This window comes from Pithys albifrons, chromosome 29, assembly GCF_047495875.1.
Source record: "Pithys albifrons albifrons isolate INPA30051 chromosome 29, PitAlb_v1, whole genome shotgun sequence".
Classification (NCBI taxonomy): Eukaryota; Metazoa; Chordata; class Aves; order Passeriformes; family Thamnophilidae; genus Pithys; species Pithys albifrons.
This window is the reverse complement of record NC_092486.1, coordinates 3,030,062-3,056,589: the sequence shown is the minus strand read 5'-3', so window position 1 is coordinate 3,056,589 and position 26,528 is coordinate 3,030,062. Positions and strand designations below refer to the sequence as shown.

Genomic DNA, 26,528 nt, shown 5'->3' with positions numbered 1-26,528 from the left:
ATGAGCTGGTCCCCCCCAGCCCCCCAGCAGCCCAGCCCAGTCCCCTCCAGGCCCAGGACATCCTTCCTCATCCAAGACATCCTCTGGGATGGGGCAGAGCGAGGGGCACGGCTGGAGAGGGGCAGGGGCAGAGGGGTTGGCAGCGCCGGGCACGGGGAGAGCGGAGCAGCCACGGCAGAGGGCACGGAGGGCAGGGAAGGGACCCCCCATCCCACAGGAGCATCCCAAGGCACGGGCACACCTCGGCAAGGGGGCACAGGTAAGGGCTGGCAGCTCCTGGAGGAGCCCACGGGCTGGGAATGGGGCAGGAATGGCTGTGCTTGGCTCAGGGAATGGGGCAGGAATGGCTGTGCTTGGCTCAGGGAATGGGGCAGGAATGGCTGTGCCTGGCCCAGGGAATGGATCGGGAATGTCTGTGCCTGGGTCAGGGAATGGATCGGGAATGTCTGTGCCTGGGTCAGGGAATGGGGCAGGAATGGCTGTGCCTGGGTCAGGGAATGGGGCAGGAATGTCTGTGCCTGGGTCAGGGAATGGGGCAGGAATGGCTGTGCCTGGGTCAGGGAATGGGGCAGGAATGTCTGTGCCTGGGTCAGGGAATGGGGCAGGAATGGCTGTGCCTGGGTCAGGGAATGGGGCAGGAATGGCTGTGCCTGGGTCAGGGAATGGGGCAGGAATGGCTGTGCCTGGCCCAGGGAATGGGGCAGGAATGTCTGTGCCTGGCCCAGGGAATGGGGCAGGAATGACTGTGCTTGGATCAGGGAGTGGATTGGGAATGTCTGTGCCTGGGTCAGGGAATGGATCGGGAATGTCTGTGCCTGGCCCAGGGAATGGATCGGGAATGTCTGTGCCTGGGTCAGGGAATGGATCGGGAATGTCTGTGCCTGGGTCAGGGAATGGGGCAGGAATGGCTGTCCCTGGGTCAGGGAATGGGGCAGGAATGGCTGTGCTTGGCTCAGGGAATGGGGCAGGAATGGCTGTGCCTGGCCCAGGGAATGGATCGGGAACGTCTGTGCCTGGGTCAGGGAATGGGGCAGGAATGGCTGTGCCTGGGTCAGGGAATGGGGCAGGAATGTCTGTGCTTGGGTCAGGGAATGGGGCAGGAATGGCTGTGCTTGGGTCAGGGAATGGATTGGGAATGTCTGTACTTGGCTCAGGGAATGGATCAGAGAATGGATCAGGGAATGGATCAGAAAAGTCTGTGCTTGAGTCAGGGATGGATTGGGAATGTCTGTGTCTGGGCCAGGGAATGGGGTGGGAATATCTGTGTTTGGTTTAGAGACTGGATCAGGAAAGCAAATGTTTGGATCAAGAATTGGATCAGGGAATGGGTCAGGAATGTCTCTGCTTGGGTCAGGGAATGGATCGGGAATGGATCAGGAAAGTCAGTATTTGGATTGGGGAATGGATCAGGAATGTCTAAGGCTGGATCAGGCAATGGATCAGGGAATGGATCAGGAATGTCTGTGCTTGGATCAGGGAATGGGACAGGAATGTCTGTGCTTGGATCAGGCAATGGATCAGGGAATGGATCAGGAATGTCTGTGCTTGGATCAGGGAATGGATCAGGGAATGGGTCAGGAATGTCTAAGGCTGGGTCAGACAATGGATCAGGGAATGGATTGGGAATGTCTGTGCTTGGATCAGGGAATGGGACAGGAATGTCTGTGCTTGCATCAGGGAATGGATCAGGGAATGGAACAGGAAGGTTTGAAAACCTTTCTCCAGGTGCCTCTAACAAGTCCAAGATCTGAAGCTGCCTAAAAGGATATTTAACACACCCCCTCAGCCCCTCCCCAGTCCCTGAATTTCTGCAATATCTTGGGAAATAACTCCCCTTTTCCTGCAGAAAGTGCCAGAAAAGGCACCGTAGGGAAGGAGCTGCAGAAGCAACACCCCAAAACACAAGTTTTTGTGACTCATGTCCCTCACCTTGAGGCATCATGAACCCATCAAGGGTTCTGGGTGGGAATTCAGCCTTTTCTTGCCCAAAGTGGCTGAAGAAAACAACCAAAAAGGCAATTTTTGACCCTCTGGTGACCAGATCCCTCTCACTCCAACACCCTTTGCCAGGGGAACTTTGACTCTGCATTTCAAATCTATTAAAAGAAGTTTCTACCTAAAAGCAAGTTCAGCAACAGCCCCCAAGGCTGATCAGGACAAAAAAAAAATCACTAAAATCCACCCCAAATCTCCCAGAGGGTGTAAATGAACCCAACTCTGGGATTCCAGGGGGGACAACCAGGACTGACACCAGCTGGGAATTGTTTCTGTCTTATGTTCACACCTTAGGAAAATACATTATAAAAATAACTGAAGGCAAAAAGAAAAAAAATTGGCTGATTTCCATCTTGGTGATGTATAAAAAGGAATTAACTGCATAAATAAATAGAATTGAGGAGTTCTGAGAGGTGTAGGTGACATGGGAATCAGGGGTTTCCTATGGGCACAGGAGGATATTTAAAAAAAAAAGCCTAAAATATGAATTCTGCAATCAAAGTCCTTTGGTGCCATCCTGGACATAACGAGAGACCACTGGGGGTTTAGGGAGAGCTCCACCAGCACTGAAAAATAGCCCTTTCTGGGGGTATTATCCCATCCTACCCTACACCTGTCTTGTCCCCATTCCTTATCCTGTCCCCATTCCTTATCCTGTCCTCATTCCTTATCCTGTCCTCATTCCTTATCCTATCCTCATTCCTTATATTATCCTCATTCCTTATGCTATCCCCATTCCTTATCCTTTCCTATTTCTCATCCTTTCCTATTCCTTATCCTACCCCTGTTCCTAATCTATCCTTATTCCTTAGTCTTTCCTATTTCTTATCCTATCCTATCCTGTTCCTATCTCCATCCCCATCCCCATCCCCATCCCCATCCCCATCCCCATCCTATTCCTTATCCTATCCTGTCCTATCCTATCCCTATTCCTATCGCCATTCCCCTCCCATTTCTATCCCCATCCTATTCCTTATCCTATCCTATCCTTATTCTTATCCCCATCCCTTTCCTATCTGCATCCCATTTTTTCCTATCCTAGCCCTTATCCTATCCTATCCCTATTCCTATACCCATCTCACTCCTATTCCCATGCTATTCCTTATCCCACCCCATCCCACCCCATCCCACCCCACCCCATCCCATCCCACCCCATCCCATCCCATCCCATCCCATCCCATCCCATCCCATCCCACCCCATCCCATCCCACCCCACCCCATCCCACCCCATCCCATCCCATCCCATCCCATCCCATCCCATCCCATCCCACCCCATCCCACCCCACCCCATCCCATCCCATCCCATCCCATCCCATCCCATCCCATCCCATCCCATCCCATCCCATCCCATCCCATCCCACTCCATCCCATCCCATCCCATCCCATCGCATCCCATCCCATCCCATCCCACTCCATCCCATCCCATCCCATCCCATCCCATCCCATCCCATCCCATCCCATCCCATCCCATCCCACCCCATCCCATCCCATCCCACTCCATCCCATCCCATCCCATCCCATCCCATCCCATCCCATCCCATCCCATCCCATCCCATCCTATCCCATCCCCTCCCATTCCCTCCCCTCCCCTCCCATCCCACCCCACCCTGCCATGCCCAATGCCCCCTTCCCAACCCCACCATCTTCCATTCCCACCACAACCCCCACCATTCCCAGCCCCCTCCTGTCTCCAGAGGGGCACTGGGAGTGACTCCCATGTCCCCCCAGATGCCAGTTTGGAGCCCCTCCCGCTGGGCAGTGCCCACCCCCAGCCCCCCAGGCCCGCCCGGCGCTCCAGGGCCGCCTTCTCCCACAGCCAAGTCCTGGAGCTGGAGAGAACCTTCAGCCACCAGAGGTACCTGTCGGCCCCCGAGAGAGCCCACCTGGCCCAGAGCCTGCAGCTCACCGAGACCCAGGTGAAGATCTGGTTCCAGAACAGGAGGTACAAGACCAAGAGGAAACAGGTGACGGCGGAGCTGGCACGGCTGGACACTGCCCTGGGTGGGCACAAGGGGGCTCAGCTGCCCAGGGCATCGCTGCTGGCCCTGGGGGGCACCTGGCCATACCTGCCCTGCCTCTACTACCTGAATGGCTGGAGCCCCTCCTGGTAAAAGGGCCTTTTGGCTGGAGCCCCTCCTGGTAAAAGCGCTTTTTTTTTTAGCAGAAAACATCATTTTTTGCTTTAAATTTGGAGGGAATTTTAACACTGGGTCGCCCTTTCTAGTGCTAATTAGGGGAGGGTTTGTAGTAACGAGGTGTCTTCTAGTTCAGCACAAACCTCTTGGCATTAATAGCAAAATAACAACCAAAAAAAGCCCAAGATTTTAAGGTTTTAAGCTTAAAATAAAGTCTTTAATCCAACCTGGTTCGTTATGATGCTTTGGGGTTGCCCAGAGGAGCTGTGGCTGTCCCAACCCTGGAGGTGCCCAAGGATGGGCATCCTGGTCCTGTGGAAGGTGCCCCTGCCCATGGCAGGGCATGGAATGGGATGGTTTGAGGTTCCTTCCAACCCAAAGCATTCCAGGATTCCCTAATCTGCAGCTTCCAGGGGCAGAAAGGGCTGATCCAGAAAGGACCCTCTCTGCCCCTCCTGATCATCATCACCATCATCATCATCATCATCATCATCATCATCATCATCACCATCATAATCATCATCATCTGATCATCATCACCATCATCATCATCATCATCATCACCATCATAATCATCATCATCTGATCATCATCATCATCATCATCATCACCATCACCATCATAATCATCATCATCTCATCATCATCATCATCATCATCATCATCATCATCATCATCATCATCATCACCATCATCACCATCCTAAAGCCCCTCTGAGAACCCCCTGCCTTTTGGGCAAACCCCAACCAGCTCCTGCTTGGCTGCCCTGGCACCACCCCGGCCTTAAAAATCACTTTAAAAGTCCAAAAATCCCCTTCCTGCCATTAATTCCATAATTATTAATGATCTTTGAGCCCTCCCAGGGCAATAATTTTTTTTTTTTTTTTTTTGAGCATTAAACCTCTCTGTGCAACACGAAGGGCCTGATGCTGTTGGGGGCTGTTCTGGGGGGAGATGAGGTTGGGAAGGGGCTGTGCCAGGTTGCCCCCACCCCAACCCTGCCCCTCTGCCCTCCGATGCCACCATGCCAAGGCTGCTGGTGCCACGAGAAGCCAGAGCAGAGCAGGACAAAGGGGCACTGACAGACGAGCTTTGCATATCCGGGTGTTGGCCCTGCTGGAACATTCCCTGTTTCCAACAGCAGCAGCTCCAAGAGCAGCAAATTCTCTGCTGACAAGTGAAATTTTGGGGGCTGGAACTCGATAGATTCCAACCTAAAGCATTCCAGGATTCTGTGAAATCATCCCCAATCCAAGAGGATCCCTGCAAGTCTTTTGTTTAGGGAATAAACTCCTATTTGCACTATCAGAAGAGATATTTTTATTTCTTTTTTTTTTTTTTTAATAACTAATCAGACTTAAAACTTTAGATGCCACTAATTCCATGGGAAAAGTGTGGAAACAAATAAAATAAAAACTGTTTGTTTTTTTTATTTTTTTTCTGAGCTGGGGGAAGTGGAACAAATTGAACCTTCTGAAATGAAAATACAAGGAGGTTTTTTTTCCCTGTGAACCTCCCAAAAACATCCCTGTGAACTTCCCAAAAACATCCCTGTGAACTTCCCAAAAACATCCCTGTGAACCTCCCAAAATCATCCCTGTGAACTTCCCAAAAACATCCCTGTGAACTTCCCAAAATCATCCCTGTGAACCTCCCAAAAACATCCCTGTGAACCTCCCAAAATCATCCCTGTGAACTTCCCAAAATCATCCCTGTGAACTTCCCAAAAACATCCCTGTGAACTTCCCAAAAACATCCCTGTGAACTTCCCAAAAACATCCCTGTGAACTTCCCAAAATCATCCCTGTGAACTTCCCAAAATCATCCCTGTGAACCTCCCAAAATCATCCCTGTGAACTTCCCAAAAACATCCCTGTGAACTTCCCAAAAACATCCCTGTGAACTTCCCAAAATCATCCCTGTGAACTTCCCAAAAACATCCCTGTGGTGCCTCTTTCCTCCAACAGGGAATTAAAGATCCCAGTGCTCCAATTCCCTCCTGCAGCAGGGAAATACAGATAATTAAAGAGCCTTAAGACCGCTTGGATTTGTCCCTTTTCACAAGAGTTTTCGGGAATTGCTTTGGATTCTGCAGCTCCAGCCAAGGCAAAGCTGCTGGAGCAGGTGGGGATGGGGCAAAATTCCAGAGGAGGGAGGACGGGGAGAGGAGGACACACAAACACGAGTTTTCTCTTGCTATCAAAGCTCCTCTCCGAGTTTGGAGGACACTCAGTGGCTCCCTGATTGTCTCAAAGTAACTCTTAATAATCTCCAGATAACGTTTTTCTCCTGGTTCGTGGAGGGAAGGACGTTCCCTCCTCCCCTCCCTGCTGCAGTCGCGGCTCCTTGAGCCACTTACCCGCTCCCTGGAACAACAAAAAGCTCTTTATGGCCTCAAAGTCAAACCCTGGCAAGGCACAAACCCTCCCCTTTGGCAGCAGCTCCTGCAGAATTCCCACATCCAGAGCCTTGGGATGCTGCGGGAATTGGTGCTGGGTGACAACTCTGAGCGTCCTGGAGGGGGAGCGGCGTGTCCTTCAGCCCAGGGGTGGGAACGGGACTCTGGGATGGGCTGAACTCAGCGGGGAAAGGAGATGAAAGGCTGGAAATTGGATATAAACTGGAAATTGGACAGCAATTGAAAACTGGATATCAACTGGAAATTGGATATAAACTGGAAACTGGACAGCAATTGAAAACTGGATATCAACTGGAAATTGGACAGCAATTAAAAATTGGATATCAACTGGAAATTGGACAGCAATTAAAAACTGGATATAAACTGGAAATTGGACAGCAATTAAAAATTGGATATCACCTGGAAATTAGATATAAACTGGAAATTAGATATAAACTAAAAATTAGATATCAATTAAAAATTAGAAACTGAAAATTAGACATAAACTAAAAATTAGATATAAACTAAAAATTAGATATCAATTAAAAATTAGATATAAACTGAAAATAAGACATAAACTGGAAATTAGATATCAATTAAAATTAGATATCAATTAAAAATTAGATATCAATTAAAAATTAGATATAAACTAAGAATTAGATATAAACTGAAAATTAGATATCAAATAAAAATTAGATGTAAACTAAAAATTAGATATAAATTAAAAATTAGATATAAACGGGATTTCTTGGATGCTCCTTAGGGAAAATTAAATGCCCTGGCACCGGGTCCATCCTGCCTTGGGGACACCCCCAGACACTGTGGCAGTGCCATCCTGCCTTGGGGACACCCCCAGCCCCTGTGGCAGTGCCATCCTGCCCCAGAGACACCCACAGACCTGGCATTGGTGCCATCCTGCCCCAGGGACACCCACAGTCACTGTGGCAGTGCCATCCTACCTTGGGGACACCCCCAGCCCCTGTGGCAGTGCCATCCTGCCCCAGGGACACCCCCAGTCCTTGTGGCAGTGCCATCCTGCCCCAGGGACACCCACAGCCCTGGCATTGGTGCCATCCTGCCCCAGGGACACCCACAGTCACTGTGGCAGTGCCATCCTGCCCCAGGGACACCCACAGTCCTGGCATTGGGGCCATTCTGCCTCAGGGACACCCCCAGCCCCTGTGGCAGTGCCATCCTGCCTTGGGGTACCCCCAGCCCTGGCATTGGGGACATCCTGCCTTGGGGACACCCCCAGCCCCTGTGGCAGTGCCATCCTGCCCCAGGGGTACCCACAGCCCTGGCATTGGTGCCATCCTGCCCCAGGGGTACCCACAGTCCTGGCACTGGGACCATCCTGGACCACCTGGTACCATCTCCACCCTTGGCAGCTGCGATGCCAAGGGGGAATCAGGGAAAAAGAGGCACAAGAATTGGGGCAGATTTTCCCCCAACTGATGGGCAAAGAAAAGGAAAAGGGGCCAAAAAAAAAGGCTTTGGATGTGTGGGAAATGCAGCTTTGAATGTTGGCATTCCCATGGGAAACTCCTTCCCAAAAATCCAAGGCTCATTCCTGCTTTTTTTTCTCTTCTTTCTGGGCATTGGGTGTTAAAAGCAGCCAGAGGTGGAGAGAAATCCAGACTGAATATCCCTGGAAGGGTTTGCAGGGCAGGAATTTATGGTGGCCCCTCCCAGGAGGGAAAAATCAAGAGGGAGGACAAGGATTTGTACAGGAAAGGAGTTCAGAGCCAAGGAAACCTCGGTGGGTTTGTGTGGAAATGCTCCAGACTTGGAAATGGGGCAAAAAAAAGGGAATTTTGGAGTCAGATCCAAATGGATTTGGGCTCATTATTTTGACCAACACCCCAGAATAGCAAAGGGAGGGGGTCAGAGGGGCAAAACTTGTGGGGACCCCCCAAAATGCCCCTGCTGGGGGCAGGGAAGGGGTGACAGGCACAGGATGGACCTTCCTCCTGCCAAATATCCCCGTGGAAAACCAGGAATATTCCCCCCCCGGAGCTGGGGCAGCCCCTCCAGGACGGGCATTTCCAAATCAAACATTTTGGTTGAAACTCTGGGTTGTTTTTATTTTTTTTTTCCCCTCCAGAGCCCACCTTGGCCAAGCCCTGGGGGGAGTTTCATCCCTGTGACCCTCTGGTGCCCGGGGGAGTTGGCACAGCCCGTGCCCACAGAGCTGGCACGGCCACCAAGGCCACCAGGGAGGTTCCCACCACTGAGGACATTCCCTCTGGTGCTGCTGGGGGAGGATCTCACAGCCTTGATGGTGCTTTTTATCCCCCAGTTCTTTTCCCCACTCAGGGCTTTTTCCAGCACTGATTTGAGGATTTCCAAGAGATTTTCCAGCATTTCTTTTCTTCCAGAGTTTTTTTGGGAAAAGGATCTTTCCAGAAGAGCAGGGGGTGAGGTGGTGGGACCTCCAAAAAAGCTTCTGAGAGGCAAAAAATTCACTTGTTGTTGTTTGGAGGGAGATGAAACCTCAAAAAAAAACCCTCCCACCTTTTTAGAGGAAAAAAAATCCACTCGTTTGGAGGGAGATGAAACCTCAAAAAAAAAACTTTTTAGAGGAAAAAAAATCCACTTGTTGTTGTTTGGAGGGGGCTGAAACCTCAAAAAAAAACTTTTTAGAGGAAAAAAAATCCACTTGTTGTTTGGAGGGGGCTGAAACCTCAAAAAAAATCTTTTTAGAGGAAAAAAAATCCACTTGCTGTTGTTTGGAGGGGGCTGAAACCTCAAAAAAGAAATTTTTAGAGGAAAAAAAATCCACTTCTTGTTGTTTGAAGGAGGCTGAAACCTCAAAAAAGAACTTTTTAGAGGAAAAAAAGTCCACTTGTTGTTGCTTGGAGGGAGCTGAACCCTCCAAAAAATGTTTTAGAGGAAAAAAAATCCACTTGTTGTTGTTTGGAGGAGGCTGAAACCTCAAAAAAAATCTTTTTAGAGGAAAAAAAGTCCACTTGTTGTTGCTTGGAGGGAGCTGAACCCTCCAAAAAATGTTTTAGAGACAAAAAATCCACTTGTTGATGTTTAGAGGGAGCTGAAAACTGAAAAAAAAAAAATTAGAGGAAAAAAAATCCACTTGTCTTTGTTTGGAGGGAGATGAAAACTGAAAAAAAATCTTCTCAGAGGGGCATTTCTGCCACTGCCAGCCCAGCCCAGCCCCAACTTTCCAATCCATCAGGTCCATCCATCACTTTAATTTCAATTTTTTATTATTTTATTTGCTTTAAAGCTCTGCCCTCGATGGTGGTTTGATGGTTTGGTGGTTTGGTGGTTTGGTGGTTTGGTGGTTTGGTGGTTTGGTGGTTTGGTGGTTGATGGTTTGGGGGTTTGGTGGTTTGGTGGTTTGGTGGTTGATGGTTTGGTGGTTTGGTGGTTTGGTGGTTTGGTGGTTTGATGGTTTGATGGTTTGGTGGTTTGGTGGTTTGATGGTTTGATGGTTTGGTGGTTTGGTGGTTGATGGTTTGGTGGTTTGGTGGTTTGATGGTTTGGTGGTTGATGGTTTGGTGGTTGATGGTTTGGTGGTTGATGGTTTGATGGTTTGATGGTTTGATGGTTTGGTGGTTTGGTGGTTGATGGTTTGGTGGGTTGATGGTTTGATGGTTTGGTGGTTGATGGTTTGATGGTTTGGTGGTTTGGTGGTTTGGTGGTTTGGTGGTTTGGTGGTTTGGTGGTTTGATGGTTTGGTGGTTGATGGTTTGGTGGTTTGGTGGTTTGGTGGTTGATGGTTTGATGGTTTGGTGGTTTGGTGGTTTGGTGGTTGATGGTTTGATGGTTTGGTGGTTTGGTGGTTGATGGTTTGGTGGTTTGATGGTTTGGTGGTTGATGGTTTGATGGTTTGGTGGTTGATGGTTTGGTGGTTTGCTGGTTGATGGTTTGATGGTTTGATGGTTTGATGGTTTGATGGTTTGATGGTTTGATGGTTTGGTGGTTTGGTGGTTTGATGGTTTGGTGGTTTGGTGGTTTGGTGGTTTGGTGGTTGATGGTTTCATGAATTGATGGTTTGGTGGTTTGGGGCTTGATGGTTTGATGGTTTGGTGGTTTGGTGGTTGATGGTTTGGTGGTTGATGGTTTGGTGGTTTGGTGGTTGATGGTTTGATGGTTTGGTGGTTGATGGTTTGGTGGTTTGGTGGTTGATGGTTTGGTGGTTGATGGTTTGGTGGTTTGGTGGTTGATGGTTTGGTGGTTTGGTGGTTGATGGTTTGGTGGTTGATGGTTTGGTGGTTTGGTGGTTGATGGTTTGATGGTTTGGTGGTTGATGGTTTGATGGTTTGGTGGTTGATGGTTTGGTGGTTTGGTGGTTGATGGTTTGGTGGTTGATGGTTTGATGGTTTGGTGGTTTGGTGGTTGGTGGTTTGATGGTTTGGTGGTTGATGGTTTGGTGGTTGATGGTTTGATGGTTTGGTGGTTGATGGTTTGATGGTTTGGTGGTTTGGTGGTTGATGGTTTGGTGGTTTGATGGTTTGGTGGTTGATGGTTTGGTGGTTGATGGTTTGGTGGTTTGATGGTTTGGTGGTTGATGGTTTGGTGGTTGATGGTTTGATGGTTTGGTGGTTGATGGTTTGGTGGTTTGGTGGTTGATGGTTTGGTGGTTGATGGTTTGATGGTTTGATGGTTTGGTGGTTGGTGGTTTGATGGTTTGGTGGTTTGATGGTTTGGTGGTTTGGTGGTTGATGGTTTGGTGGTTGATGGTTTGGTGGTTTGGTGGTTGATGGTTTGATGGTTTGGTGGTTTGATGGTTTGGTGGTTGATGGTTTGATGGTTTGGTGGTTTGATGGTTTGGTGGTTTGATGGTTTGATGGTTTGGTGGTTTGGTGGTTTGGTGGTTTGGTGGTTTGGTGGTTGATGGTTTGGTGGTTTGGTGGTTGATGGTTTGGTGGTTTGGTGGTTGATGGTTTGGTGGTTGATGGTTTGGTGGTTGATGGTTTGGTGGTTTGGTGGTTTGGTGGTTGATGGTTTGGTGGTTTGGTGGTTGATGGTTTGGTGGTTGATGGTTTGGTGGTTGATGGTTTGGTGGTTTGGTGGTTTGGTGGTTGATGGTTTGGTGGTTTGGTGGTTTGGTGGTTGATGGTTTGGTGGTTTGGTGGTTTCTGCTCTGGGGCAGAAACGGGGCAGGGGTTGCTCCTTTCAGCAGCACGAGCAGAGGGTGTGAAAAAGGAAACAGGTGGAAAGGAAAACAGGAAAAGATCCTGATTTTTCTCCTCCCACCAAAAATCTCAATATTGAGGCCTCTGAACTGGAAGAGAAAATGGGGTGAATGAAGCAAAGCTGAGGGTGATGCTCTGATGGTCAACTGGGGTGGGGGATCTGCTGAATTCCAATTTTAATCTGCTGAATTCCAATTTTAATCTGTTTAATTCCAGTTTTAATCTGCTTAATTCCAGTTTTAATCTGTTTAATTCCAGTTCTAATCTGCCAAATTCCAGTTCTATTCTGCCGAATTCCAGTTCTAATCTGCCAAATTCCAGTTCTATTCTGCCAAATTCCAGTTCTAATCTGCCAAATTCCAGTTCTATTCTGCTGAATTCCAGTTCTATTCTGCTGAATTCCAGTTCTATTCTGCCAAATTCCAGTTCTATTCTGCCAAATTCCAGTTCTAATCTGCCAAATTCCAGTTCTATTCTGCTGAATTCCAGTTCTATTCTGCCAAATTCCAGTTTTAATCTGTTTAATTCCAGTTCTAATCTGCTGAATTCCAGTTCTATTCTGCTGAATTCTGCTCAATTCTTTAGACCCAAAGCCCCCAAACTGGCAATAATTAGGGCTGGAATTGCATCCACCTCCTGCCCAGGCAGGATTTGGCCACACCACAACCCTCCAGAAGAGCTTTTACACCTGCAGGAAACACTTTACCTGTTCCACAAACAGGCCCCTCTTGTGTTGAAAGGACTCAAATCCTGGGGCTAAAGGCAAATGTTTTCATTCCTCTTGTGGCAGGAGGAGACAGAGGGGAAGGTGTGGCCGGAAAAACTTCCCCTCCAGGACTTTGGGGAGTCCTCCAAGGCAAACAAGGAGCTTAAGGAGCTTTGGGGAGGCAAAAGGGGAGATGTTTGTCTTCATGTTCGTGTCCCCTCCAGAGCAGGGACAATATTTGAGCAGAGACAAAGATAAGAGTCGGATGTGGTGAACAAACAGAGCTCAGATCCTGGATGGACCTGCCCACGGGGTGGGGGTGGCACAGGGAGGGCACCCAGGGCTGTCCCCAAGGGCTCTGCCGGCAGATCCCACCAGGATGGCACTCCCAAACCCCCATCACCCCCACCCACCTGTGCCAAGGGGTGGTTGGTGCCCCTCTGTGCCCAGGGATGACCTTCCACCCTCACTTGCTCCTTCCCCGGAGGATTGGTGGCTTCTCCATCCCTGGGAGTGCCCAAGGCCAGCTTGGAGCACCCTGGGATGGTGGGAGGTGTCCCTGGGACAGTGGGAGGTGTCCCTGCCCAGGGCAGGGGTGGCACTGGATGATCCTGAAGGTCTCTTCCAACCCAAACCATTCCATGTCTCCATGTGCTGGTTTAGATGGGATATTGGGAAGAAATCCTGCCCTGGGAGGGTGGGGAGGGCTGGGATGGGATTCCCAGAGAAGCTGTGGCTTCTCCATCCCTGGGAGTGTCCAAGGTCAGCTTGAAGCACCCTGGGATGGTGGGAGGTGTCCCTGCCCATGGTGGTCTTCAAGGTCTTTTCCAACCCAAACCATTCCAGCATTTCATGATTTCTTCTTTCAAGCTTTGAGATATTAATTATTTCCTTTCTATTAAATTATTTCCCTTTCTATTAAATTATTTCCTTTCTATTAAATTATTTCCCTTTCTATTTAATTATTTCCCTTTCTATTTAATTATTTCCCTTTCTGCTTAATTATTCCCCTTCTCCTGCTTGTCTTGCTCACTTTTAGACCTCCAGGTGGGACTTTTGGCAAACATGGGCCCTCCAGACCTTCAGTGCAGGAAATCCCAGAAGGTCAAGGAGTCACTACAGAGTCTGATCAATAAATCACATTAAAAACACCCTCCAGAGACATTCACACAACACCCTGTGCTGGTTCCAGAGGAACCATCAGTGGCAATTAGAAAATGGGATGAGGTCCCAGGTGGAGCCACCACCCAGCCCCGAGGGGACAGAGGTGTCACAGCTCTTGGAAGGGCCACACACCCATGGGTGGCACCTCCAGCAGCTCATTCCTGCTCCTGGGGAGCCATCCCTGAACTTTCATGGAATCAGGAGCCATCCCAAAAGTTTCATGGAATCAGGAGCCATCCCTGAACTTCCATGAAATCAGGAGCCATGCCCAGACTTTCATGGGATCAGGAGCCATTCCTGAAGTTTCACAGAATCATGAAGATTGGGAAAGACCTCCCAGATCATCAAGTCCAACCTTTGGAGGGGATGGAGTTGGGGTGATGCCCTGGATGGATGGATGGATGGATGGATGGATGGATGGATGGATGGATGGATGGATGGAGGGAAGGATGGAGGGAGGGAGGGAGGGATGGATGGAGGGAGGGAGAGAGGGAGGGAGGGACAGATGGATGGATGGATGGATGGATGGATGGATGGATGGATGGATGGATGGATGGAGGGATGGATGGAGGGATGGAGGGAGGGAGGGAGAGAGGGAGGGAGGGACAGATGGATGGATGGATGGACGGATGGATGGATGGATGGATGGATGGATGGATGGATGGATGGAGGGAGGGAGGGAGGGAGGAGGGATAGATGGATGGATGGATGGATGGATGGATGGATGGATGGATGGGTGGAGGGATGGATGGATGGATGGATGGATGGATGGATGGATGGATGGATGGATGGAGGGAAGGATGGATGGATGGATGGATGGATGGATGGATGGATGGATGGATGGATGGATGGGTGGAGGGATGGATGGATGGATGGATGGATGGATGGATGGATGGATGGAGGGAAGGATGGATGGATGGATGGATGGATGGATGGAGGGAGGGAGGGAGGGAGGGAGGGAGGGAGGGAGGGAGGGAGGGAGGAGGGATAGATGGATGGATGGATGGATGGATGGATGGATGGATGGATGGATGGATGGGTGGAGGGATGGATGGATGGATGGATGGATGGATGGATGGATGGATGGATGGATGGATGGATGGATGGAGGGATGGGTGGAGGGATGGATGGATGGATGGATGGATGGATGGATGGATGGATGGGTGGAGGGATGGATGGATGGATGGATGGATGGATGGATGGATGGATGAATGGATGGAGGGATGGGTGGAGGAATGGAGGGAGGGAGGAAGGGAGGGATGGATGGAGGGAGGGAGGAAGGGAGGGATGGATGGAGGGATGGATGGAGGGATGGATGGATGGAGGGAGGGATGGAGGGAGGGAGAGAGGGAGGGAGGGAGGGAGGGAGGGAGGGAGGGAGGGAGGGATGAGAAGGAGCAGCATCCAGCATTTCCAGTGTCCTCCAAAGCCCTGGAGCAGCAGGATGGGGCGTTATCTCCCTGGGTGGGATTTTCTGGTTTGTGTGGATATCGGGGATGGCCCATTTGGGAAGTGAGGGAACACTGGAGTGATGGGGACCAGTGGGATTGGAGATAAAAGCCTAATTGCCTCCTGGGAGTCATTTGCCAAGTGCTGGGGGGATAAGAAACTGTTGGGAATGGGGTGGGAAGAGGGAGGAGCAGCCTGGAACAGGGAGAGGGCTTGGGAGGGGGAGTCTTTCCCTGTCCTTGTGTCACTGGGACATCCAAATCTCCTGAATTAGAGAATAAATAAATATATAGGGATGGAGATGGAAATATAATTAAAAGTATAGAAATATAATAAAAATATAGAAATATAATAAAAATATAATAATAAAAATATAGAAATATAATAAAAATATATAAATATAATAAAAATATATAAATATAATAAAAATATATAAATATAATAAAAATATAATCATAATAAAATATATAAATATAATAAAATATATAAACATAATAAAAATGTGTAACTAAAATATATAACTATAATGAAAATATATAAATATAATAAAATATAAATACAATTAAAATATAGATATAATAAATATATAACTATAATAAAATATATAAATATAATAAAAATATAAATATAATAAAATATATAATTATAATAAAATATAAATATAATAAAAATATAAATATAATCAAAATATATAAATCTAATCAAGACACTCAGTCCTGGATCCTGATTTGGGAATCCTGGACCTCTTGGTGTAATTCAGGTGACACCAACCCACAGTGGCATCCCCTGAACTGCTCCCAAAATAATATTTTACCAGGCAAGAAATACCAAGAATGCTGAAAACTCATCATGGTTTAGGGGAGGGATAAACCTTGGAGGGGATTAAACCTTGGAGGGGTTAAACAATGGAAGGGGTTAAACCTTGGGAGCTCCCTGAGCTTGGACCACAAGGTGATTATCCCTCTTCATTAATTATTAGCATTTTATTTGTGTTTGATTTTCCAATTTGAGATTTTGATGCTCAGGTGCGAAAATTGCAGTTGGAAAAATCCAAAATACGAAGAGAGGAATGACAGGAGAGTGAAAACACAATTTTATTAATCGAGTTTATATTTGCAAATAATAATAATAAGGACAGGAACTGACACCTGTGCTGGGAGATGGGGAAAAATATAAATCAGAAAAGCATCTCAAAAGATTAGAGGAACTCAAAGCATTAAATACAGTCCATGAAAGAGCACAGGGATGTGTTTTCCAGTTGTCCTCGGGGAGAAAACCAGTGTTGGGACTCTCCTGGAGGAGCAAATCCTCTGGGAGTGGGAAGGCTCCAAATTAGTGTGTTTAATAATAAATAATATCTAATCCCCTCAATTCTTGGGTACCCAAAGTCTCAGTGCTGGGGTGGCAACATCCCCCTCTCTCCCAAGGTTTTCAGGGATTGCTGGAAAAGGGTGGATGCCCTGGAGTCGTCCCACTGTCCAGGCTGGCAGGAAATCCTTGGGATTTGGCTCCTGTCCCGATGCAAACTTGGCTCTGGAGCAGAGGGGATGGTGGGTGGTCCTCACCTCCACCTGCCGGCGCTTGTTGCCACCTGCAGGGCTGTGCTGGTGATGCCCAAACTGCCGGGGGTGGCACTGGGGTATCCCCCCCCAAAACTGGCAGCGAAGGGGCTGCCGTAGGCACTGCAGTGGGAGCCATAGGAATAAGGGCTGGGTAAGGCTGGGTAAGGCTGGCAGCGCCCCAGGCAGGGTTTGCCATCCCTGACCAGCACTGGCACCGCCACCCTGCGCGGGGGCAGCGGGTGAGCAGCGAGCTGCAGGGATTTGTCCTGCCGCTGCCTCTTGCTCTTGTAGCGCCGGTTCTGGAACCAGATCTTCACCTGGGTGGAGCTGAGCTGCAGGAGCCTCGCCAGCTGCTCCCGCTCGGGCGCTGACAGGTATTTCTGCCGCTCGAACCGCTGCTCCAGCTGCAGAACCTGCGCCTGCGAGAACAGAACCCGCGGCCGCCGCCGGGACCGCTGGCCCTGCCCGGGGGCACCGCGCGGCTCTGCCCGCCCCGAGCGGGGGCACCGCGGAGAGCCCGAACCTGCGGAAAGGGACAGATAAAGGGACATGAGACACAGAGCCAGCCCCGAGGGGGGCACCGCGGAGAGCCCGAACCTGCGACAAAAGGACAGATAAAGGGACATGAGACACAGAGCGGGGGCACCGCGGAGAGCCCGAACCTGCGGAAAGGGACAGATAAAGGGACATGAGACACAAAGCGGGGGCACCGCGGAGAGCCCGAACCTGCGGAAAGGGACAGATAAAGGGACATGAGACACAGAGCGGGGGCACCGCGGAGAGCCCGAACCTGCGGAAAGGGACAGATAAAGGGACATGAGACACAAAGCGGGGGCACCGCGGAGAGCCCGAACCTGCGGAAAGGGACAGATAAAGGGACATGAGACACAGTGCCAGCCCCGAGGGGGGCACCGCGGAGAGCCCGAACCTGAGGGACAGATAAAGGGACATGAGACACAAAGCGGGGGCACCGCGGAAAGCCCGAACCTGAGGGACAGATAAAGGGACATGAGACACAGAGCGGGGGCACCGCGGAAAGCCCGAACCTGAGGGACAGATAAAGGGACATGAGACACAGAGCCAGCCCCGAGAGGGGGCACCGCGACAGGGAATGACACCCCTCGGGAATGGCACCCTCGGGAATGAGGGAATTGCTCGCGGCTCCGCCCGCCCCGAGCGGGGGCACCGCGGAGAGCCCGAACCTGAGGAAAGGGACGGATAAAGGGACATGAGACACAGAGCCAGCCCCGAGGGGGACATGAGACACAGAGCCAGCCCCGAGGGGGACAGGAGACACAGAGCCAGCCCCGAGGGGGACAGGAGACACAGTGATAGCCCCGAGGGGGACAGGAGACACAGTGCCAGCCCCGAGGGGGGCACCGCGGAGAGCCCGAACTTGAGGGACAGATAAAGGGACATGAGACACAGAGCCCCGAGTGGGGGCACCGCGGAGAGCCCGAACCTGCGGAAAGGGACAGATAAAGGGACATGAGACACAGAGCCAGCTCCGAGCGGGACATGAGACACAATGTCAGCCCCGAGGGGGACACCGCGGAGTGCCCGAACCTGCGGAAAGGGACAGATAAAGGGACATGAGACACAATGCCAGCCCCGAGGGGGGGCACCGCAGAAGGGAATGGCACCCTCGGGAATGGCACCCCTCGGGAATGGCACCCTCGGGAATGGCACCCTCGGGAATGAGGGGAAGGGCAGCTGGGAGCTGGGAAATGTGAGGCTGAGAGGTGATAAACTGATAAAGTATTAAATTAATAAATTAGTAAAATAATAAATTTAAAGCGTATAGTTGATAGATCAATTCCTTACTAAACTGATAAATTAATAAATTATTATATTAATAAAATAGGGCAGATCGTTCATAAATTAACAAATTATTAAATGTATAAACTACCAAATCAATAAATTATTAAATTCATAAATTATCAAATTAATAAATTTAAGGCGGATAGTTGATAAATTAGTAAATTATTAAATTAATGAATTCAAGGCGGAGCGTTGATAAATTAATAAATTAATAAATTTAAGGCGGAGAGGTGATGAATTAATAAATTATTAAATTAATAAAGTTAAGGCCGTTAGTTGATTAATTTCAGGCCGATAGTTGAGGAATAAATAAATTAATCAATGAATCAATTTAAGGCTGGTAGTTGGTAAATTGATAAATTATTGAATGAATTTAAGGCGGGTGGTCGATAAACTAATAAGTTAATAAATTAATACATTTCATGCTAATAGTTGATACATTAATAAGTTATTGAATGACTAAATTTAAGGCTGGTAGTTGATAAATTAATAAATTATTAAATTAATACATTTAAGGCTGAAGCAAAACAAAAAAACCCGGAGAGGCTGAGAATGAAGGAGGGAAAATTGTTAGAGCTGAGAGAAGATTTGGGGTTTTTTTTGGGATTTTCTGGGGTTTTGTAGCAGACGAACAGTCGGGATCATTCCCGGCTGGTGGGATGGGAGCGGTTTCCTTGGAAGGAACTGCGGGAATTCGAGGGGATGCTGCGGGGAACGGGGTGGTGGAGGGATGAAGCGCAGAGCTCTCCTCGCCCTCCCTCTGCATCCCAGTGCCTCCCAGTGCTCTCCCAGTGCCTCCCAGTGCCTGCCAGTGCCTCCCAGTGCCTCTCAGTGTCTCCCAGTGCCCCCCCCCCAGTGCATCCCGGTGCATCCCGGTGCCTTCCAGTGCCTCTCAGTGCCTCCCAATGCATCCCGGTGCATCCCGGTGCCTCCCAGTGCCTCTCAGTGCCTCCCAGTGCCTCCCGGTGACTCTCAGTGCATCCCAGTGCCCCCCAGTGCTTCCCAGTGCCTCCCAGTGCTCTCCCAATGCATCCCAGTGCCTCCCAGTGCCTCCCGGTGCCTCTCAGTGCATCCCAGTGCCCCCCAGTGCCTCCCAGTGCTCCCAGTGCTTCCCAGTGCTCTCCCAATGCATCCCAGTGCCTCCCAGTGCTCTCCCAATGCATCCCATTGCCTGCCAGTGCTTCCAGTGCCCCCCCCCCAGTGCGTTCCGGTGCCTCCCGGTGCCTCCCAGTGCCTCTCAGTCCCTCCCAATGCATCCCAGTGCCTCCCAGTGCCCTCCCAGTGCCTTCCAGTGCCTCCCAGTGCCTTCCAGTGCCTCCCAGTGCCTTCCAGTGCCTCCCAGTGCCTCTCAGTGCCCTCCAGTGCCCTCCAGTGCCTCCCGGTGCCTCCCAATGCATCCCAGTGCTCCCAGTGCATCCCAATGCTCCCAGTGCATCCCAGTGCTTCCACTCCGCTCCCACTGGTGGCCCCGTTTCTCCGCTCCGCTGGGAGCTGGGCAAACACGAGCAAAGGAAATTGTTTTGGATTTTAGCGGCGGAGAGAAGGGGACACGTCCGAAATCCCCTCGGGGACCGTTCCGGAGCATTCCCGCAGCTCCCCCGCAGCTCCCCCGCAGCTCCCCCGCAGCTCCCCCGGGTCCTGCCGCGGCGTCCGCAGCGGGGACAATTCCCGGAGCATCGACACAAGGAGTTGTGTCATGGAAAATGGTGGCGATGGGATATTTTTGACGTAAACAATCCCAGTTATATCCCATTTCCACCCCGTCCCAGCTGTACCCCCCTCCCGGACCTCTCCGTTCCCCGGGGAACACGGGGGGATGCGCGGCCGCTCCGGGACTGCCCGGAAAAAGCCCCAGACCCCCAAAATCTGGGAGAAAAGGCCGGGAAAACGGGAACAAGGAGGAAACCGGCCGTGGACCGCCGGGAGCGGCGGGAGTGGCGGTGCGAGGATGCAACGAGCGGCTCCGCTGCCACCGGGTTTTCCATCCAGGGGAACGAAAGCGGCTCCGGTGCCACCGATTTTTCCCTCCATGGAACGAAAGCGGCACCGCTGCCACCGATTTTTCCCTCCATGGAACGAAAGCATCTCCGTGGGGTCCCCCCTGCCCCTCTGTCCCCCTGTTTAGTGGGGTCCCCGCCGCCCCCCGGGGGTCACTCACTCGGCGGCGGCTCGTCCTCCCCGTCGGGGCTGCGGGCGCTGCGGGGCCCGGGCGAGGCTCGGGGAGCCCCGGCAGGCTCCGGCCGCTCCAGGTTGAGGATGTCCTTCACCGAGAAGCGGGTGGGCAGCATCTCCCGGGCCCGGGGAGCGCGGGGGGCTCGGAGCCACAGAGCGCTCCCAGCCCCGCTCCCGAGTCTGAGCCTCCCGCAGCTGCCGGGCCGGGCACCACCCCCGGGCCCCGCCGGCCCACCCGGCTCGGGGGGGTCCTCGGGGGTCTCGAGGAGCGGCGGAAGGAGGGACAGTTCCCCGGAGGGCTCTCCCTGCTGCCCGGAATGCTCTGGCTCCCCATGCGCTGCCCCCCGAGCTCCGAGAAAGGAGCAGCCCCTTCCCTCGGTGTTTCCAAAACAAGGGAAAAGCGGGAAGGGCGGGGAGGGGGAAAGAAAAGGCTGGTGGGGTTTGGGCTAAGCCGCAATAAAACAAATCGAGACGATTTAGCTCCATTAAGGTCACATTAGCGAGCGGCTCCGGGAGATAAGGGCTGATAAGGAGCGCAGACCACCAAGCTCCTGCGGGGACGGGGGGGATGCTCGACGCGGGGACAGCTCCGGGCTCCAGTTCCCTCCCAGTATATCCCAGTGCTGTCTCAATGGGCGGGTACTGAGCCGGCACAGCCGTGCCAGCGCCTGGAGCGGGGCCAGGGCACCCCGCACGAGTTTGGGGAGTGGGATGCGGTCCTGGTACCCCGTGGGGTGATGCTGGTCCTTATCTGAGCGCAGGGACCGGCGATTTCAATTAAAATTCCTGGCTGGCCTCAGGGCTTGGTGTTTGCTGATAGCCCTGACAGAGCTGGGCTCGTTTTAGTCTGGGCTGGGTCGGTATCTCCCGCAGCACCGAAATAGCCAAACCGGGCTGGTGGAGGAGGCTGAATAAATAAACCACTCGAAGGCAGGCAAGGAAATGAGGGGCTGGAACGGGAGGGAAAATAAATACAGTGGCTCGGGGACCAAAGTGCTCAGAACCCCACAGGCTGGCCCGAATTTCTGTGGGACTTGGGGGTTCGTTCCCAGCCCCCTGGTCCGTGGTTTTAGCCCCGTGTGAGTTCACACCCGTGGGACATCCCTGCACAGGGGATGGTCTGTGAGGTCCCTTCCAACTCAAGCCTTTCTGTGATCCCAAGATTCCTTTTCTCTGGAGTAAAGTGGGAATTCTGGCAGAACACAGAGCTCACCTCCCTGGGAGGGTTTGGCAGCGTGAGGTGATGCCTTTGTGGGCTCGTGGTGCAACATCCCATCTGCTGAATCCCTTGGGTGGGGGAAAGCCCAGGCCCTGCTCAGGGGTCTCTTCCCTCCTAGAAACCCTTTGCTTTCCTCTGAAATGGCATTTTGGGGTCTGTTTTTGGTTGTTACACTTGATGGACCCCGAAATTCCTGATTCCATAAAGGAGCAGCACTGAAGCTCATTGAAGCAGTCCAGGATCCCAAAATTCCCGAATCCATAAAGGAATAGCTCATTGGAGCAGCTCAGGATCCCCAAATTCCCGATTCCATAAAGGAATAGCTCATTGAAGCAAACCAGGATCCCCAAATTCCCGATTCCATAAAGGAACAGCTCGTTGAAGCAGTCCAGGATCCCAAAATTCTTTATTCCAAAAAGAAGCATCAGTGCAGCTCATTGGAGCAGCCCAGGATCCCAAAATTCCTGATTCTATAAAGGAACAGCTCATTAAAGAAGCCCAGGATCCCAAAATTCCTGATTCCATAAAGGAGCATCAGTGCAGCTCGTTGAAGCAGTGCAGGATCCCAAAATTCCTGATTCCATAAAGGAACAGCTCGTTGAAGCAACCCAGGATCCCCAAATTCCTGATTCCATAAAGGAGCATCAGTGCAGCTCTTTGAAGCAGCCCAGGATTATATATTCATATATTTTTATATTATTATATATTTTATATATTTTTAATATATATTTATTATTATAATATATATTCTATTTATTATATATTATAATATTATTATTGTTATTATTAATAATAATGATAATAATGATAATGATAATAATGATAATGATAATAATAATACTAATACTAAAATACTAATACTAAAAATACTAATACTAAAAATACTAAAAATACTAAAAATTTAAAATAATAATAATAATAATAATAATAATAATAATAATAATAATAATAATAATAATAATAATAATAATAATAATAATAAAAAAATACCACCACCACGTCACCCTCCAAGCCCCCTCCCCAAGTCCAGGGCCGTGTCCCACCCGCACAGCCCCTTCCCAATTCCCGGCTGGATTCAGTGCCACGTTTGGGATCGGGGAAGGGCAGCAGCGCCCAGGCAGTAACTTTACACCTCGGGGCGGGCGGGAGGCGGCGGCGCCGCCGTGAAATGCTTGGCTGGCACCGAGACGAGCAGGAAGGAATTGGGGTAAGGACCTTTATCCGCCACTAATGACTCGGAGATTAATGACGAGCTGGGGTTTGGCTCTCGGGAGCTGCGGAGGGACGAGAGGCTGGAGGGGCTGAGGGGGGGAGGGAAGGAAAAGGGATTTGAGGAGCTGGGAGAGGGACGGGATTCGTTTAGTTTAATTTAGGTTAGTTATTCAATTTTTATTATTTATATATATTGTTAATTATTATATAATTCATTATATATTATATAATTCTATATAATATATTATATAATTATATATTATATAATTAATTATTATAGAGAAGATATTATTCACATAGTTTATATTGTCTTATAATAATCTGTAACACTATTATTATTATTATATGTACTATTATACATATTATATTAGATCGTATATATTATATATTATATAATTCACTGTGTATTATATAATTCTAGATATATAATTATGTGTATTATATAATTAATTATTCTAGACAAGGTATTATTCACTTGGTTTATATTTGCTTATAATAATCTGTAACAATATTATGCGTACTATTATACATATTATATTGTATATATTATATATTATTATTTTATTATTATACAGTATTATATACTATTATATATTATTGTTTTATATTTTATTATTACATTATTATATATCATAATAAACTATTATATATTATATTATATATTATACTCTACTATACTATTATGTTAATTATATTATATTAATTATATTAATTATATTATATTATATTATATTATATTATAATATAGTAATATGGTATAGTATAGTATAATATAATAAAATATAATATAATATAATATTATATTCTTTTACATTATATTATACTCTACTATATTATATTATATTATATTATATTATATTATATTATATATCATATTATACTATATTATTATATTATATTATATTATGTTATGTTATGTTATATTATTATATTCTATTATTATACATATTTTATCATATTATTATGCGTAAAATCAATAATAAATATAACAGCAAATAAAATTAATAATAAATTATTACTTGATAAAATGGAATAATTAATTCAGATTAATGACCATCCCGGGTCACATCCAGCCCTCCCTTCCTCTCAGAGCACCCTCTGGAGCATCCAAAGGCTTGGCTGAGGCTCACAAATCACCCTCACGTCCCCCAAAGGTGTTGCCCAAAGCCCCAACTCCGCTCCCTGCCCCGTGCCCAGCAGCGTTCCCAGTGCCAGGGGCACCAGGGTGGGCACAGGGAGCTGCCCCTGGGAATTCCCGGGAAGGAGCCTGAGCGGATCCATCCGCAGCCACCATAAATCACCGGCTGCTTTGGGAGCGCGGAGTTAATTGGGTTACAGCTCCCCGGGGCCATTAGTCGTCCCCTTAATTAGGTTAGATGAGATCAGAGAAAGCTGCTCGGGGTTGAACGGGAGGATTTCGGGGGCTGGGACACAATTGCGGCTCCCAAAGTATCTGATTTCGGGGAGGCATCAAGATCCCGGTGAGATGTCGGAGGAGCATCCGAAGCTCTGGAAATTCGACTCTGCCTGGCAGCCAACCTGCCCCCAGCACTGCTGTCCTGTCAGGAGGTTTGGGCTTTAAAGTGCTCCAATTATGGGAATATTTACTGGGAGAATAATTGGAATACAATGGGAATAAAGGGAGGAATGACCGACGAGGCGTTGCAAGCACAGAGCGCAGGTATAGACACTTTGAAGGAGTTTTAATGGTTTGATGGAGCTGAAACTGAACTTAAAAGGGTTTTCTACATCCTCTGCTTTTCCCCGGCCAATTTCTGTCCTTTCTCATCAGTGAAATCGAGCAAAAAGCAGAAAAAATGGAAGTGGTGGCACAGAGTGAGCTGCGGGAGGGTGAGGGGAAGGAGATTCCCCCTCCACGACTTCCTAATAGACAACAGGGGGTGGGAAAAGCAGGAAAGGGTGATTTGTTTCAGAATCTAGTGGATAAAAATATAAAAATATGAAATTAATCTTTAGGAATTTTTCATGGAGAACCTGCTTTGTGGCTCTGGGATGGAGCCACGTCCCTGCTGAGTGTGGGCACTGTGGAGGGGCACTGGGATGGCATGAAGGGTCACTGGGCAGGCTGGCACCTCCCGTGCTCTATTTATCTCTTTTCCTCCCGATTTTTACCCATTTTGAGCCAAACCAGCTCTTCTCTGGTATCACCTTTGTGTCCAACCCCCCTTTCCCACCATTTCTTTACCTATTATTCCCGGATTTTTTTGGGGGGACCTGCTGGACTCAGGGGATTAAGCAGAGAGTTTGCCAAGTAAAACCTCTGCTGTGACAGCAGGACTTTGGGATTTATTTCCCCCCCTATCGCAGAGCCCTGGCTCGAATCGTGAGCCAGCAGTGCCCTCTGCTTGGGCAGCCGAGATGTGCAGCTTCGCTTCTCCCCCAAACTCTAAAATTGAGGGCTGAGAACCGAAAAAAAAAAATCCCTCAGTGTTCCTGCTGTTCCTGAGCAGTGGTCGGTGAAGGCTCCGGGCAGGACTGGCTGATTTTTGGGGCTTTGCTGTGTCACGCTCGGGAGATAAAAATACTGTTCAAAGGGCTCCGAGCAGCTTTTAAGCAGAGGAGATATTTTTAGACGGGATTACTTTGGTGAAGTGCAATGAATAATTCAGTGTCCCCCAGTGCTGGCAGATGGAGGAGGTTTGGACTCAGAAAATTGTTTTCCTGGTACTTGTCTGTCACTTCTGGAAGGAGGCGGCTGGACGAGCATCCCTGCTCCTTCCCTGCTCCTTCCCTGCTCCTTCCCTGCTCCTTCCCTGCTCCTTCCCTGCTCCTTCCCTGCTCCTTCCCTGCTCCTTCCCTGCTCCTTACCTGCCCCTTCCCTGCCCCTTCCCTGCCCCTTCCCTGCTCCTTCCCTGCTCCTTCCCTGCCCCTTCCCTTCTCCTTCCCTTCTCCTTCCCTGCTCTTTCCCTGCTCCTTCCCTGCCCCTTCCCTGCCCCTTCTCTGCTTTTTCCCTGCTCCTTCCCTGCCCCTTCCCTGCTTTTTCCCTGCTCCTTCCCTGCCCCTTCCCTGCTCATCCCCTGCTCCTTCCCTGCTCCTTCCCTGCCCCTTTCCTGCTTTTCCCCTGCTCCTTCCCTGCTCCTTCCCTGCTCCTTCCCTGCTCCTTCCCTGCTCCTGCCCTGCTCCTTCCCTGCCCCTTCCCTGCCCTTCCCTGCCGCTTTCCTGCCCCTTCCCTGCTTTTTCCCTGCTCCTTCCCTGCTCCTTCCCCGTTCCCGCGGGGAGGGGGATCCAGCGGGGCTGGGGCTGGCAGAGCCATTTCTGCCTCTTTGCCTGGTGCAGCATCACTAGGCTGTGCTGTGCTGGGCTGTACTGGGCTGTACTGGGCTGTGCTGGGCTATAGTGGGCTATACTGGGCTGTGCTGGGCTGTACTGGGATGTGCTGGGGTGTGGTGGGGTGTACTGGGGTGTACTGGGGTGTGGTGGGGTGTATTGGGCTGTACTGGGCTCTACTGGGCTGTGCTGGGCCATGATGGGTTCTACTGGGCTGTGCTGGGCTGTGCTGGGCTCTACTGGGCTGTG

General features: G+C 49.7%; 1 protein-coding gene across 1 annotated transcript; it reads left to right on the top strand.

Moving 5' to 3' along the window:
- On the top strand, nucleotides 1-4,106 carry NKX3-1 (NK3 homeobox 1). Its single transcript, XM_071578959.1, has 2 exons — nucleotides 1-259; nucleotides 3,724-4,106. Exons 1-2 carry the CDS (start codon nucleotides 1-3, stop codon nucleotides 4,104-4,106), a joined length of 642 nt encoding a protein of 213 aa, XP_071435060.1.
- The last annotated feature ends 22,422 nt before the right edge of the window (nucleotides 4,107-26,528 follow it).

Bases quoted from the DNA above. Each gene is read 5' to 3' on its own strand.
- NKX3-1 (XM_071578959.1), top strand. From the start codon at position 1: ATGAGCTGGTCCCCCCCAGCCCCCCAGCAGCCCAGCCCAGTCCCCTCC. The intron at 260-3,723 runs GTAAGGGCTGGC...ATGTCCCCCCAG, and splicing joins ACCTCGGCAAGGGGGCACAG to ATGCCAGTTTGGAGCCCCTC.